The sequence below is a fragment of the Pogona vitticeps genome, chromosome 1 (genome assembly GCF_051106095.1).
Source record: "Pogona vitticeps strain Pit_001003342236 chromosome 1, PviZW2.1, whole genome shotgun sequence".
Taxonomy (NCBI): domain Eukaryota; kingdom Metazoa; phylum Chordata; class Lepidosauria; order Squamata; family Agamidae; genus Pogona; species Pogona vitticeps.
The window spans coordinates 116,874,727-116,889,576 of NC_135783.1; the positions used below are offsets into that span (position 1 = coordinate 116,874,727).

At 39.7% G+C, this 14,850-nt stretch overlaps 1 protein-coding gene across 3 annotated transcripts in view; it reads right to left on the reverse strand.

The window, feature by feature from the left end:
- Nucleotides 1-292: 292 nt before the first annotated feature.
- Nucleotides 293-14,850, reverse strand: part of COL19A1 (collagen type XIX alpha 1 chain) — a 217,577-nt gene continuing 203,019 nt past the window's right edge. For 2 of the 3 annotated variants that reach the window (XM_073000073.2, XM_078386107.1), the window contains 5 exons: nucleotides 14,390-14,560; nucleotides 10,641-10,707; nucleotides 9,435-9,563; nucleotides 2,150-2,227; nucleotides 293-1,197 (listed from right to left, as the gene is read on the reverse strand). In XM_073000073.2, coding sequence (XP_072856174.2) covers nucleotides 1,070-1,197; nucleotides 2,150-2,227; nucleotides 9,435-9,563; nucleotides 10,641-10,707; nucleotides 14,390-14,560 — 573 coding nt within the window. In that variant the 3' untranslated portion in view covers nucleotides 293-1,069. Of the gene's footprint in view, nucleotides 1,198-2,149; nucleotides 2,228-8,028; nucleotides 8,218-9,434; nucleotides 9,564-10,640; nucleotides 10,708-14,389; nucleotides 14,561-14,850 lie in introns of those variants that run through there. The other variant, XM_073000079.2, reaches the window with a different exon arrangement.

Here is a 14,850-nt window from a genome sequence, read left to right on the forward strand (position 1 = left end):
ATTTCCTAAAGTGTGGGCCCAATGGGACACAGACTTAGGTTTGCACTGAATAAATAGACTTAGGTTTGCACTGTTAGTGTTCCCCTCCACTGAACTCGGTGAGAGCAAAGCACAACACTGGCTGCAGTAGACACTCCACACACTGGCTGCATTAACAGCATTCTCCTCTGTGCCACAATTTATGGCTGAGATGCTGAAAAGCTCCTTTAAAAACCCTACAACTTCACATGAAAAATGCTTTCAGTAGCTGTGTTGAATGTGCTTCTTGTCAGGTCTACTATACTGCACAAGGGCAGAGGGAGGATGAGAAATCCCACGGCCAGTTGCATTACTTAGATCGGAGGTCCCCAACCAGGACCGGGCCACAGACACAGATCTCCTACCCACCCACAAGCGCCCCGCGAGTGTGATGTGCACATGCGCGCAAGCACATTCTGTCCCCTGCGAGCGCACTGTGCACATGCACGTGAGCGCCCCCTGCTAGCGTGACATGCGCATGCACACAAGCGAGCTTCACCAACCTTGCGGGCACACCACGCCCCCCCCCAAAACCAATCCGCGGTTGGGAAAAGGTTGGGGACCACTGACTTAGGTAGTTTACTGAGTCATCCACAAAAGCAGTGAGACCCTATTCACAACTTTTTAGCCCAGTCTTTAAAAATTATACAGGACATTCCAAGATAGCAAGAAATCCTAGCACACACCCGCATATAGGATTTAGCAGACATTTAGGAGGTAAAAATAGGAAGTCTGTGATTCCATATATTGCATTTTCGTAAGAAATAAAAACCATTCAGAACTCAACAGGCCATCATGATGCAAGAAAATCACATTTTGCAAAAGAAAAGTAGCCACAAAGTACAAATATATGGAATGAATGCAAGAAAACAGCATCTTGCCATTGGCTTAACTCTGGAAAAGAATTGAGATGCTCTGTAAAGGTATCCTTACACAGGATCCTGTATAAGGACCAAAACGCACCAGATATTTTAAAGCTTAAATTCGTTATTAGGTGGGGGGGGCAGTGAGTGAGGGCAAACCAGGAAGCACAACCTCTCTGAAGAGATTTTCATTTCCCGCTTGTCCGTGGGTGAGTTTCAGAGCCATGAAAATAGCAATCTGCAGGACTGCATCTTCCTGAAGGTCCAGGTGGCCCCTGTGCTCCTGAAGCTCCAGGTGGGCCTGGGATCCCAGGGACTAAGCAAATAATTAAAAACAAACAAAGAACCCTGCAATTAATTGACTTATTCCACCACCCGTTCAGCCCCTATAATGAGCCCTGGGACCCTAGTTAGTTTAATAATTTGAACTACCAAACAAAAAGTGTTTTTTTCCTGTGAGATTGGAGTCATATCCAAGAGATATATTTCCCACCCACCCCACTATTCTGTAACAGGGGGAATCCTAACTCAAAAGATGTGACAGCCCTAGGGATTTAAGATTAAGTATAAAAATCTTCTACCAGCAGAAATACCCATCTACCTCCAGAACCCTTTCTTTCTGGATGAGCTTAGGGCCTTTTCCTGCCTGAACTGCTCTTCTGCCTAAGATCTGATGACAGAAATGTCAAAAGGGGCGGGGAAGGGGCAGGACATGGGAGGAGCTAAGTTACACCAGATATAAACCTCCTGCAATCAATAGTCACAGCCACAGTGCTGGCGCTAAGTCAGGCCAAGGTGAATGTAGTCCTAAGGGATGTCTGACCCAGTAGTTTCCAAACTTCTTCAACTTGTAGCTTCCTTGACCTATCCCAGAGTATCTGCCTGTTCTCCTCCTGTGTAGTTAGGCATTTGGGGAGAAGAGTGTGGCTTGCCCTGGGGTCTGTGCCTAGGCATGGGCAGGGCATTAGACACAATCCGAGCCAGCATGCAGGGAGACCCATCAGCCAAGGAGAGGGAGGGGCAGTGGTGACAAAGGATGAGAGGATCCCACAGCATCCCTGGCAGGGTTTGGCAGTGCCCCAGGGAGTCGGGTACACACTTTGGGGACCACTGGTCTAACATCTTTATACAGGATGAGATTTGGATCCATCCCACCTTCAGTTGGTCTACAGATGGCTTAGCTGTCCCTTGGCCATCTTGGCCAATTAAGACTGTGTTCCAATTCATCTATTCTTTTATAAAGAGAAGTACAAACTGATGTTTTTTACCTGAAGGACCAGGTGGGCCAGGATCACCTGGCAGGCCAATTCCAGGCTCACCTCTTTCACCCTTCTGCCCTCTGTAGCCTGGAGGAGATAAACAAAAAAGGAATAAGAGTGCCCTGGAATTGCACGGTTCTATTTGTTTCATGTCTTTCTCAACATGCAACTGTACAAAAAATTATAATTCACTCCCTTTTGATGTTGGTAATGGAAACAGTACTTTGCATATTTTCTTTTCAACAAACAGACAATGTCTGGTAGAACTGAACAGATTCTATGATCAAGGCTCATTGCTAAACCTTCTTCTCCCAATTTACCCGAATTACTCTCATATCTGTTTTGTACTTTCAGTCACTGAATTGGGATTAAAAATCCTTATCAAAGGACTGAGGCATGCATTGAAAGCTCAGGTGTGCTTTCTTCTTTTTAACATCTTTAACTATCCTATGGGAACTGTAGTGCATTAGAAATATATATATTTCTTTATATACGAAATGCATAATATAATGCAATATGCATTACAACCTGAGGAACAGGTGGCATCAAAATGAAATTTTATTTCAAACGGAAAGGGAAGAGACCTACATGGGATCCAGTATCATGCTTTGTTTGAACATAGGGCATGCAGGTTCAAAACCCTTACCCAGGGTATTAGACCATGCAGAACTACAAATCAATATAGACATTACAGCAGCTGAAAGGAGGCTGTTGAAAAAGGGATGGATTTCCTACATGGGGTCCACATAGGTAACCTCACTTACCAAGTGGATCTTCTGTACTGTGTGAAGAAATTTACGCTAAGCATGAAACCAGCATAGAGACCTTTTGGTGATGCAGAGGATCTATGTGGAAAATGGCACTGCATAATTAAATCATGTGAATTGTGCTCTGGTCAAAGCTGTTTCAGTCTTTCAACAGACAGGAAAAGAGCTTGGAACCAAATAGTGTGCCCACTACTTGCAGTACCACATGCAGATAAAAATGGGTGACAGATTATATTACCAGGAGTGCTGTTCGGAAAGCTGTAGATATGGTTGGTTCTAAAGCCTTTGAGGAACATGCCTCGGCCCTGTAATTACTGATGGCAGCAGATCAACCCCTATACTGTCGTTTCTTTGCTTAATTCTGATTCCAGTACTGGAGTTTCTTCTGTGAATGACTGTACCTATGAAAGTTGCTGATTGCAGACATTTGGAAAAGAGGAACTGGAATTCAAAATAACCCTTTCAGATATCTGCAGCAAAATTAAGGGATATTTTATGGACAGCTCTGTCTTTTTTCACATACAAGACTGGACGTTTCAACTACTAATCACCGAAACTTCTGAGTAGCTCAGTTGTTAAGTTTCTGGATGCAGAGCCAGAGACTGGGTGTTTGATTCCCTACTGTGCCTCCTTGACAGAAGCTGGAGTTGATCCATAGAATCCATTCCAGCTCAGCAGTTCATCATCAATATATAATCATCAGTTCTGTTCCAAAGACTCTTGGAAGCTACTGACAAACTGTTTTGTGGAACAGGAATATGTTAAAGCAACTCAGATCAATCTATACAAACTTTAACAATCATTCACTACTTGATATGGAGAAAAATAATTTGCATTTCCTAATATTTTTGAAGGTCAAATGATGATTTTCGGTGGGTGGGTTAAGACAATATATTTTCTTAGATGAAAGAACTCTTTGGATCCTCCTGTGATTCTGATCAAACTCTTTCTTCAGGTCTCCACTTTGAATAGGAAAAGTCTCCACTGAAGTAAACAGAGACATTTGTCCTGTCTAAATTGTTGAGGAGAAAATATTTATCAAAAGCACAGCAGGGAGCAAATTATTAAATCCATCTGAGTGCTAAGCTAGGATCCCAATCCATGGCAGTCCTCCTTATTCACCTTTGATTAAGGTGGTGAGAAGACAGATGTAACTGCATGCTACCTATTAAAGAAATGTCACTGTTTGGTTCAAATGAAAAAACAAAAACAAAAAACAGCTCAGCAAGCAGTTAATCTAAAAAGCACCACTTCGATCTCCAGAAGCCAATAGACACAACACTGCAGTGCTGGAGTATATTATAGTTCTTAGAGTTGTTCTGTAGGCTGTATCAGAGGCAAAGTTCAGAAACAGAAAAGCTGAAATTAGATCCACTTTTACGATGTCTGTCACCCAACAATAAAAAGGGAGCACAAAGGTCTAAACTAGGGACTTTTTAGGAAGTAATAAGTTAGCTGTTAGATGTATTAATTTATTGCAATCACCTTTAGATCCTGAAGCAAATAAACATGGCATTTTCTTCACCTGCCACAGTATCATGATATGCCCACTTGAAATGATTCAGAGGAGAAGAACAAAGCTTCCATTGATAGAAGAAACATGCAGGAGTGAGGGTGGACGGGGGCATGCGTGGCATGACAAAACGTATGTATATTAACATACAAACAAACAGGCAGATGTTGAAATTGGCTTATATATTAAGAAAGGAATTACAAGGCATTATCGTCATGTTAGTTGTGAAATCTGTGTTCTACTGGACAGAGCTATAAATGATTATCCTGGTGAGTTTCTGTTACCATGATTCATGGCAAATATGTCAGCCCAAAATGTGGAGCAATTTGTTTTAATTGCTGAAATATGTCAGCCCAAAATGTAGAGCAATTTGTTTTAATTGCTGTTTTTCAGATTCCATAATCAAAGCATGGATCACATTTTCCATTTGTTATACCATCTTGGTTTCCTCAGTTTTACAATAAAAAAATGTTTAAATGCCCCCTTTTCATCTACACATAAAATGAGTGATCCCATTAGACATATATCTGCTTAATTGCTACATGGGTCATCCAGTAAGAAACAGAATGTTCATGATAAATCACCTCAAGTATTCCTACTGGAAGCCATAAAGTATGTACAAAATGAAAATCCAAACAAAGATCAATCAATAAGAAGTGAGAAAATTTGTGAACCCTTTTGAGATTCAGAACGCTTTGAAGAAAGTAAATAATACAACAGTCTATCTACTCATATTTTATCAATAAAAATGGTGTATATAGTGCTTAAGAATATTTGAAACTTATATAAACAAATGTTTTGGGCATTCTTGAGCAACAATAACAACGCAAACATTTAATAAAACATTTCACCAATCACTTTCTAAACTTCTGTTTTATTTTACATAATCAAAACAATAAGAAAAACATTTAAATATTGTATGAGAACACCATTCAAGAACAATCCAAAACAAATCTCTGTCAATAACACAGCAGATTTTACATGAGGTATATTTTAATAATGATTAAACTTCTGGAGTTTAAATTCACAGTATACCTGAGCATGATTTTAAGTTCATTATGAAAATTGTGACCTAAATATAAAAGATTTTCACAGAGTAAAATAAGTAACATATATAAAACAAAGGGAAAACCTTTAAACCTTGTTACTGAATGGTTATGCCAGGACCTTTTGTGAAGACAGTGTTATAAATTATGTTTCAGTAAGCCTAAACAGAATCACACTGTTGTGATTTCTTAGCCCTGAAATTATCTTGGAAGTTCAGATTAAGGACTTGTTCAGATAAAAGCAGTCGTTGTGCGGTTAGGTATGACTATGATGAGAAACCTCCCATGACAGCAGACACAGTTGTATAGCTTGAAAGCTATCTGCTTCATAAACACAGTTCCAGCTCACTCAGCAGCAAAGGCACATATAAAGTTCTTCCTTTTTTCTTACTTTATGGAAAAATCATCTGGAACCATTCCTTTGATCCATGATAAGAAATGTACATTAGTTAAAGTCAGTGAATATTTGGAGAGTGCTTTAAATGTCTCTATGCAATCGTCTACATAGTAAGACACTAATATGCTATGGCTCATCATGTGCGTGGTACCGTTTTCTCAGACTATAGAACTGTTTCCCACTGTCTCCTGTGTTGCAATTAAAGCAGTAACAGTATGTAGTATCTTTCAAGACTGTCTCACTGCCTGCACAGTATTCTAAACTGATTGGTGTCAGGACTGGACCTCCAAGGAAAATAATTCCTTCTGCCCTTTCCCTTATTGCCTCATCTCAGATATTTGGGAACTGTCTGCCAGTAACTGATGATGAGACAATGGTACTGTGCACATGATTGAACACACTGTATTATCGAACTCTGCCCATGGAACTTTGATGAGCCCAGATTCAGATGAAGCCCTGGATTGGTTCACGGCATTTTAGTGAGTCTCTAAGTGTGGACTTTGAATTTGATAAATGCTGATCCTGATTCCAGAGATCTAAATGCACAGAAAGGAGCATTGCATATTGACCAACATGCCAGAATATTCCCAATGGCAATATTGAAAACCATGTGGATCATTTAGGGGAGTGTGTATGTGCGATGAAGAACTGGGCTCATAACCTATTCTGAGGTGTGTACATTTATACAGCACTGCAGTACAATGTGCACACAGATTTTGCATGCAGGTTGTTTCTCCCCACACTGCATCTGTAGGAATGCAACCCGAAAGATGCGCCAGTAGCAGAAACCTCTGTTCTTGTATTTAGATCACGCTTAGGGGAGGGGTCATAGTGACTCTCTTTCTAGAATACTAATTACAATGAGTACAAAATATGGGACACAATGTGATCACAATTAAGTGTATTCAAGTCCCATTAATTTTAGTGGTAAGGTTATGCAAGGATACCCATGATAATATTCTATCCTACCACCAAAAAATCTTAAACTCAATGCAGAAGTGGAAATCTGAAACGCCATTTTGCCTGCTTAACATGTTATATGTCACATGTTGTTATTTGCATGGAGAAGTTTCATAGAGAATATTTCCATGCATATAGAGTATATTTATCTGTGTGCCATGTTAATGCCTTATTGGTTCTTCCAATACAGATGTAAATCACACTTCTACCTTCCCCATTGCAACTATCTGATTTTAGAGGGGCAGCTCTTTTAATGCTGAAAGTAAAATCAGCCTTATTACAGCATCTTAAAGATGTAGATTTATTGTGCCCGTAAAGTGTTCACAGGACAGAAGACATGCTGTCAAACTCATGAAGTATCGGAGAGAGAGGTCCTGACTCAGAAAAAGTTCCAGCCAAAATATGCACATCAATCTTTTAAATCTGGTCTGAGGTTTTTTAACCTGCTACGAGACTCTTTGATTTATTTAAACTGATATGACGACATTTTTTTTTACCCACGAGTCTGTGGACTGCAGCAATAGTTCGACCAACAAAATGCAAACTAAATGACCCCGTAATGCGTAAGAACCATTGTACCAAGACTGAGAAAATTAAACAGTTGACTAACTTTCTGTATTTGTCTGAAGACAAATTATAGACATGTTTTTCAAGGAAATAGATCTCACAACCTGATCTCGTCTGTGTGTTTACTAGGGCATATGTCACCCTTCATTTAACATGACTTCAATTGCGGCATCAGTTTTAAATTACTGAAATATTCATTACAAAGATGTATCTGTTTCTAATTATAAATCATAACAAAATTATGCATTTCATTTGTCGAATTAAAACTGTAGTGATCTTGGGTGGGGAGATGGAAGGTATGATGCTCTGCTATATTCTACCATGCCACACAGTAATGTTCTTACAACTAAAACACAAAAAAGCAGCATTATAATTTCCCTTGCTTCCCAGGGGGCATTGTTCCTAGCTTTTACTTCTGGCAAACATGCCCGTTGGGAAGGAATTCACATTATTGCTCAGCTTGCTGTTTCTGATGTACATCTTAAAACTATCCATTGTGTGCATCCTCATTAAGCAATCAAGCAGAAACATTCAAATTGACCATTTACAACAATCAGAATACTCAGATGATAAGCAAGCCATTTGTACGTGTTTTGCTTTTTTAAAAAAACTCTAGTCCCTTTTTAATGCTCTCCTTGTTTCTTTTATTCTGGTTCTTCTCATTCTGAGCCCATCACACTTTGCAACCTTCAGTCAAGGATTTGCTCTTATCAGTCTCTCTACAGTCTTTATTCTTCTCCTCACAGCTTTGTGTTCCGCATTTCTTCAGCTTTGCTCTCACGTTCTTCATTCCAGTCTGACTTGCTCTGACTCCAGAGCAGACCAAACTAACAAAAAACAATAATTAAGAACTACCTATATATTTGTATGTGGCTCATTATTTACTACGCCAATAATAATTACACAGCATGTGCTCTGCCTCTTCGGACAGTCTGTCTAAAATGATTGTCTTAAATGGACCAAAGAAGGCAAGGGGAGAAATTGTCTTAAGAGACAGCCTGTCATTACAACTGAAAAGATTTACGGGGAAAAATAAAAATAAAAGAACAAATAAAAAAGACAAAGACATTACGGTACCTTAAAGACTGTTATATTTTACAAAAGCTCACATTTGAACATAACAGCTAGTCTTTAAGGCGCTACAACATTTTTGTCTTCTGTATTTGTTCTTTTCTTTTTATTTTGTTTTAGCCTGTAACACTTACACAAACTAACACAACTGCCTCTCCTATGGCTTAAAAGATATTAGTGATGGAGAGATGCAACTCAGGAAACATTTGTTTCTCAGAAATCTGAAGTTCAAAGGAATCCCATGCTTAAATCCTATAGACCAATCAGAAAACAAAGCAAGCCAATTTGCAAATCACATGAGATGAGCAAAGCTGCTGTGTACTCAAGACACTTCCAGCAGCTAAGGAATGCCTTCTAATCACAGATTATCTCTAAGGTCTATTTTTGCCACAAGAGCAAAATACTGAGGAGACTGGATTCATTGGCATCTGAATGAGGCACATTGATGAACCACTGAACAAACAACAGAGCTTTCTTTGCAGTGCCATATGAATTTGCAGATGATTACACACCATGAACGGTGCATAGCTAACTATAAGGAAGTATGAATATAATCAGATTCACAGCAAAAATGGCATGTTATAATGCTCAGGTTTTATTAATGTTGGTTACAGTTTATTTTGCATATTTTTCATCATCTGAACCCTTATAGCTCAAATATTGTGTGATGATTACTGATTGTCAGAACAGTACTGTATTTGAGTACTGTGTTTACATGATTGTAGGTTTAGGGAAGGTGTGTATCAGTACCCCAATGTTATAAATTATTAGCATTATTATACATTGATTAGAAGTTTTTAATATACAAAATCACACACCTACTGAATGTTAATATATTGGTCTAGTGTTGGAAAGCGCTAGTATGGATTTAAAAGTTAATAAGGAAGCTAAGTGTGCACTTTCACCCAAACCTAAAGAGGTTTGAAAACTTTAAAATAATATGCATATTAAATTATGTGTTTGGAAGACCTACCTGGGGGCCCAGGTTCTCCCGGTGGTCCAGGTAAGCCATCTTTTCCTGGAATACCTGGCTTTCCATGAGTTTGGGAAGCTAACATGGCAGCTGGCAACTTGATCTGTGATACAAACTGAGCCATCCTCTCTTCATTCATTAAAACAAACAAAAACAAACAAAACGAAACAAAAAACAAGTGAACAGCATTAGATACTTTAGTCTACTCAATATAGTGAATGTAATTCAATATGTCATTTCAAAACTAGCTGGCAGGTATAAATGTCTAGACTGCCATTCTTTTAATGTGAACAGTGGCACTCCAGTTTCTCAGACCTAAACTCTCAATCAGTTTGTGATATTCTACATATACAGTAATAGGGCAAGCAGCAGATTGACACAATGATTTCAACCATGAAAATGGTGGAGAAGAAGAATTAACTTCCACTATAACAAGGTGAAGAAAGATACATTACATTGGGGAAAATCTATTGGGGCCACCATACTGGATGGGTGGGGATTAGGACTGGGAATAAGTGGCGGAGTGGGCCACTTATTTTCTTGCACCTCCCATTTTTCTTTTCTCCCACTGAAAATTGCCATGTCATTATGAACTTCTGCTCTGTGCCAGCTCAGGAACCTGTATCTTTGACCTAAGCCGGTGGACAGATCCATGAGTTGCACCCATACTTCTGGCATCAGAAATGAGGTGTACACATTATTTTTCATTCTATCCTAGAGGGTAGGGTAAGGAATACTCTGCAATCCACACAAGTATTAGTAATTCACCCAGTTCATCATCTCCATTTTCAGTGGGTTGAGCTGCAAATCTTGAGGTCACAACAATAGAGCTTATTTGGAAGCATTTCTGTTTCCTCCCCCATTCCCTAATCCTTAAGAAGAGTTGTGGGATAGTTAGAAACTTGTACATTTTTGTTACATTCTACCAATACCAATACTACTATATCCTCAACTCAATTCTGATTTATGGTGATACTTTGCATGAGATTATGGATAACCTTGGCCATGTAAGTTCATCAGAATGATAAATTTCTCTGCCTTAAGCTACAGTGTCTATTTAAATTATTAATATGAGTGAAGTAAGTTCAGTAAAACTGTTTCAAAAGTTATGTACTGAAAATACCTGTGGGGATATAAAAACAATGAAAACAAATACAGATTAGGAAAAATATGTACATTATGCTTTCTGATACTTCTTTTCCTCACCTTCAAAAACTCTAAGGACCTCTTGTCTGATATATTTTTTCATTTCTTCAAATAATGCTGTATCAGCCTGGTAAAGATATTTAAAAACAACAACAACAGGACATTGAGGTAAGGATAGATTATCTTGGTGTCAATTTTTTTTAAAAAAGGCAAACAATTGTTTTTCAGTGTCTATGAAGAGCTTTGTACACACACAGTCTTAATGTCTATGAAAAGCTTTGTAGTAACATTTGTTAGCACACACACACAGTCTTTGTACAAATGTGTAAAAATGAACCAAACTAGGTGCATTTGTGCATTTCAGAGGCCATCCTAGAGGATACCAAAGAGCCCAAAAGCTTTAATGGATCATTTGTGTTATTTATGGCAGCTGCAATGAGATGTGGGAGGAAATCAAAGAACAATTCAAGAAGACAACGGACAGTACGCTGTTTACCTTGGAAATAAACCTCACTTGCCTTTTCATCTGTGACATTGACCTACCTCCTCTTCGCTCAACCCCTGCCCTTCATGGTTAATAAATTCCACCAAGGGGATTATGGTCAACTGGGCTGAGAATCATTATTGAGGGAGGGATATCTCTCCCCCCCCCAGTGAAGGAGATCATTATTTGACCCATTGTTAAATGACCACACATAGTGGTGGATAATCTTAACTTCAGACCTATTACATTTCCTTTATGAGCCAGGTGCTTGAGCAGATGGTGGTGGTACGGCTCCAGTCGTGCCTGAAAGAGGAGAATTGCCTTGACCCATTCCGGTCTGGATTCAGGACATGGTGGGATATGAGAAGGCACTGGTCACGCTGCACAATGAACTTCTAAGGGAGACTGATAGGGGAGGATCTTCCCTCTTGGTTCTCCTGGAACTCTCATAGGCTTTTGATACTGTTGACCTCGGTATCCTTCTCGACAGGCTCTTGGAGGTGGGGATTGGGGGGGGGGGAGGAAATTGCCTTTGAGTTGGCTTTGATCCTTCTTTGAGGACCATGTCCAGAGAGTTCAGATCTGTCCTTCACCAGCTCTGCAGTGGATGCCATTCAGATGCTCAAGCAATGCCTGGATGTGGTCTTGGAATGAACCAGGGCTAACGGGCTTAAACTGAGCCTGGAAAAGATGGAGATTTTGATCCTGAGGGGTACCTCAGACAGATTGGGGGGCATCATCCTAAATTGGATGATGTTGCCCTTCCAGATAAGGAGCATATTTGTAATCTGGGTTTACTCTTGGATCCAGCTCTGTCTTGGGATTTCCAGATTGCTGCAGTGTGCAGAGCTACCATAAGCTGGACAAGGAGTCTCTCAAGACATTGGTGCATGCACTGGTCATCTCCTGGATTGACTACTGTGATGCCCTCTGTGTGGGGCTTCCCTTGAGGCTGATCCAGCGATAGCAGTAGGTTGAGAATGTGGCAGCTGGAGTAGTGTCTGGGTCAAGTAGATTTGACCACATATCCCCATTCCTGGTTCATCTGCACTGGTTACCTGTTGCCTCTTGGGTCAGATTCAAGGTTTGATGATCACCTACAAAGCCCTTCATGGTTTGGGGCCACATTACTAGTTAGAGGACCTTTTCTCTATGTCTACTGTTCGCACCACTATGTCTGCCTAGGCAATGCTCAGTGACCACACTGAGGAAGGCCAAGAAACTGTCTACTAGAACCAGGGCCTTCTTTGTGGTGGCACAAACACACAATGGAACCTGGTGGAGCTGCACCTGGTTTCCTCCCTCCCAGCATTCAAAAGGAGCCTGAAAACATTTCTTTTCAGAGGCATTTTCACCTACCTGCCTTGATTTTTATGTCTTAAATTTATATTCCGCCAATAAAGCATGCACGATTTAAAACAAATAAAACAAACATATATATATATGCCTCATGTTCATCTTCTAAGTTATAATTTACACATGTTGAGTTTATGCCATTATGTGTTTTTATTATAACATGGTGTTGTTTGTTTTATTTGTTTTAAATAGTGCATGCTTTATTGGGGCGGTATATAAATTTAAGACATAAATAATAAATAATAAATAAATTGAAGCCTTGTGGTTTGGATTGCCACTGATTAGAGATAATGGTGAAATTAATGAATTAGACATGGTCTAGAGGGGCGGGGTAAAAATCAAATAAATAAATAAATAAATAAATAAATAAATAAATAAATAAATAAATAAATAAATAAATAAATAAATAAATAAATAAATAAATAAAATTATTAAAACATTGATGTTAGCATCTCACAGAGCACGAAAGGTACAGCAGAGAGAACAAGCAGCAACAGTGAAGAGAATAAACTCCCTGCATTAGTGCCTTAAGAAGGAATCTGGGCATGCCCATTGAACTTTTAAAGTCCTAAAGAGGTAGTCAAGTTACTCAGTTGCTTGATTCTGTGAGGATGTGGATTTTGATCCATGAAAACTCACACTGAAACAAATCTGTTCATCTCTGAGATGCCACAATACTTTGTCCAGGTTTTCTTCCCTGCCCCCTTGATTACGCTAGCACTTTAAAAATTCTTGTTCCCTCTTTACCTCCCTTTGGCTGCCTTAGAAAGCTATTGGGGTTTTTCCCCTTTGCATTTCTCCCTTTGCAGGAATGGGGTCTTCACAGTGAACCAGGAAAGCACGAATATCATCAGGGATCTGGACCAGGATTGTGCTGGAGGATCTTCAAAAGGGCACAGGGAGGGTTGGCCCTGAACTGTGTGTGCTCTCATTTGGGTACAAAGTGAGTCGAAGAGTTCTGCACATCTCTAGTAATTATTATTCAGCATAAAGCTGAATACCTAATACTGTACCTAGAAGGCGGAAACAAAATTCAAAAAGACTTTGATAAGCTTCAAACAACAGAATAGAATTTAGCAGGCATAAGTATAAAGATCTAGACCCAGGGAAAAAACCAAAACAAATGCACAGTAGCAAGATGGGGGAGTATTTGGCTCAGTACTTCTGCATGTGAGAACCATCTTGGAATTGTTGCTGACCATAAACTGAACATGAGCCAACAGTGTGATGTTGCTGCAAAAAGATCAGTGCTATTTTAGGATGCATTAACAAAAGTATAACCTCCAAATCTTGTGAAGTACTCTTTCCCCTTTATTTGGCACTGGTTAAGCCTCATCTTGAGTACTGTGTCCAGTTCTGGACACAGCCCTTCAAGAAGGATTCAGACAAACTGGAACAAGTTCAGAGGAAGGCAAAAAAGGATGATCAGGGGACTGGAACCCGTGTCCTATGAGGAAAGACTGAAATAACTGGGCATGTTTAGTCTTGAGAAAAAAAAGACTAAGGGGATATATGATAGCATTATTCAAATACTCAAAAGATTGTCATACATAAGAAGGGCAGGATCTGTTCTTGAACATCGCAAAGTGCAGGACACATAAAAATGGGCTCAAGTTACAGGAAAACAGATTTCAGTTGAATATCAGGAAAAACATTTTAACTGTCAGAGCAGTGTGACAGTGGAACCAGTTACCTCAGAAGTGGCACGTGCTCTAATGCTGGAGGCATTCAAGACAAAATTGGACAACCATCTGTCACATGGTTGATTTAGATTCCTAAATCTAGATTTAGATTCCTGGATTGAGCAGGGGGTTGGACTCAAAGGCCTTATGGGCCCCTTCCAGATTTTATGGTTCTGTGATCCTATGAGTCTAAAGGAGGCAAATGTAAGAACAGTCATATTAGCATCATTCACTCAGTGTTTATAAACATTTGTTTTGGAACCCTGTCAAGAGCCATTTAAGCTTACCGGTAAACCTGGAACACCTGGTGAACCTGGAGGGCCTTTATGACCTGGTAATCCTGGATTGCCTTTTTGTCCTCCGGGCCCCATGGGTCCTACATCTCCTTTGTCTCCAGGTAATCCTGGTTTTCCTCTTTCACCTTGCAGGCCCCTATCTCCTGGTATACCTTGATCCCCCTGTTCAAAACAAAGAGAACGTTCAATTCCATTGATTTGTTCAGCCCTGATTGTTTTGTATCTACTGCAAGCTCCGCAAAGAACAGTGAAATCTACCACAGCAAATGGCACTTACAATGTGCAAAGGGTTAACACAGAAAAGATTATTAAAGGTTGTGATGCTTTAGATGAAAAGAAAGACTCACCCATCTACCCACACTTCTGTTTCTAAACTTCCTGTAATATATGAACACTGTTATGAAAGAGGGGAAATGCATGCATGTGGGGGAGAGTGAAGTAAATGATTCAAA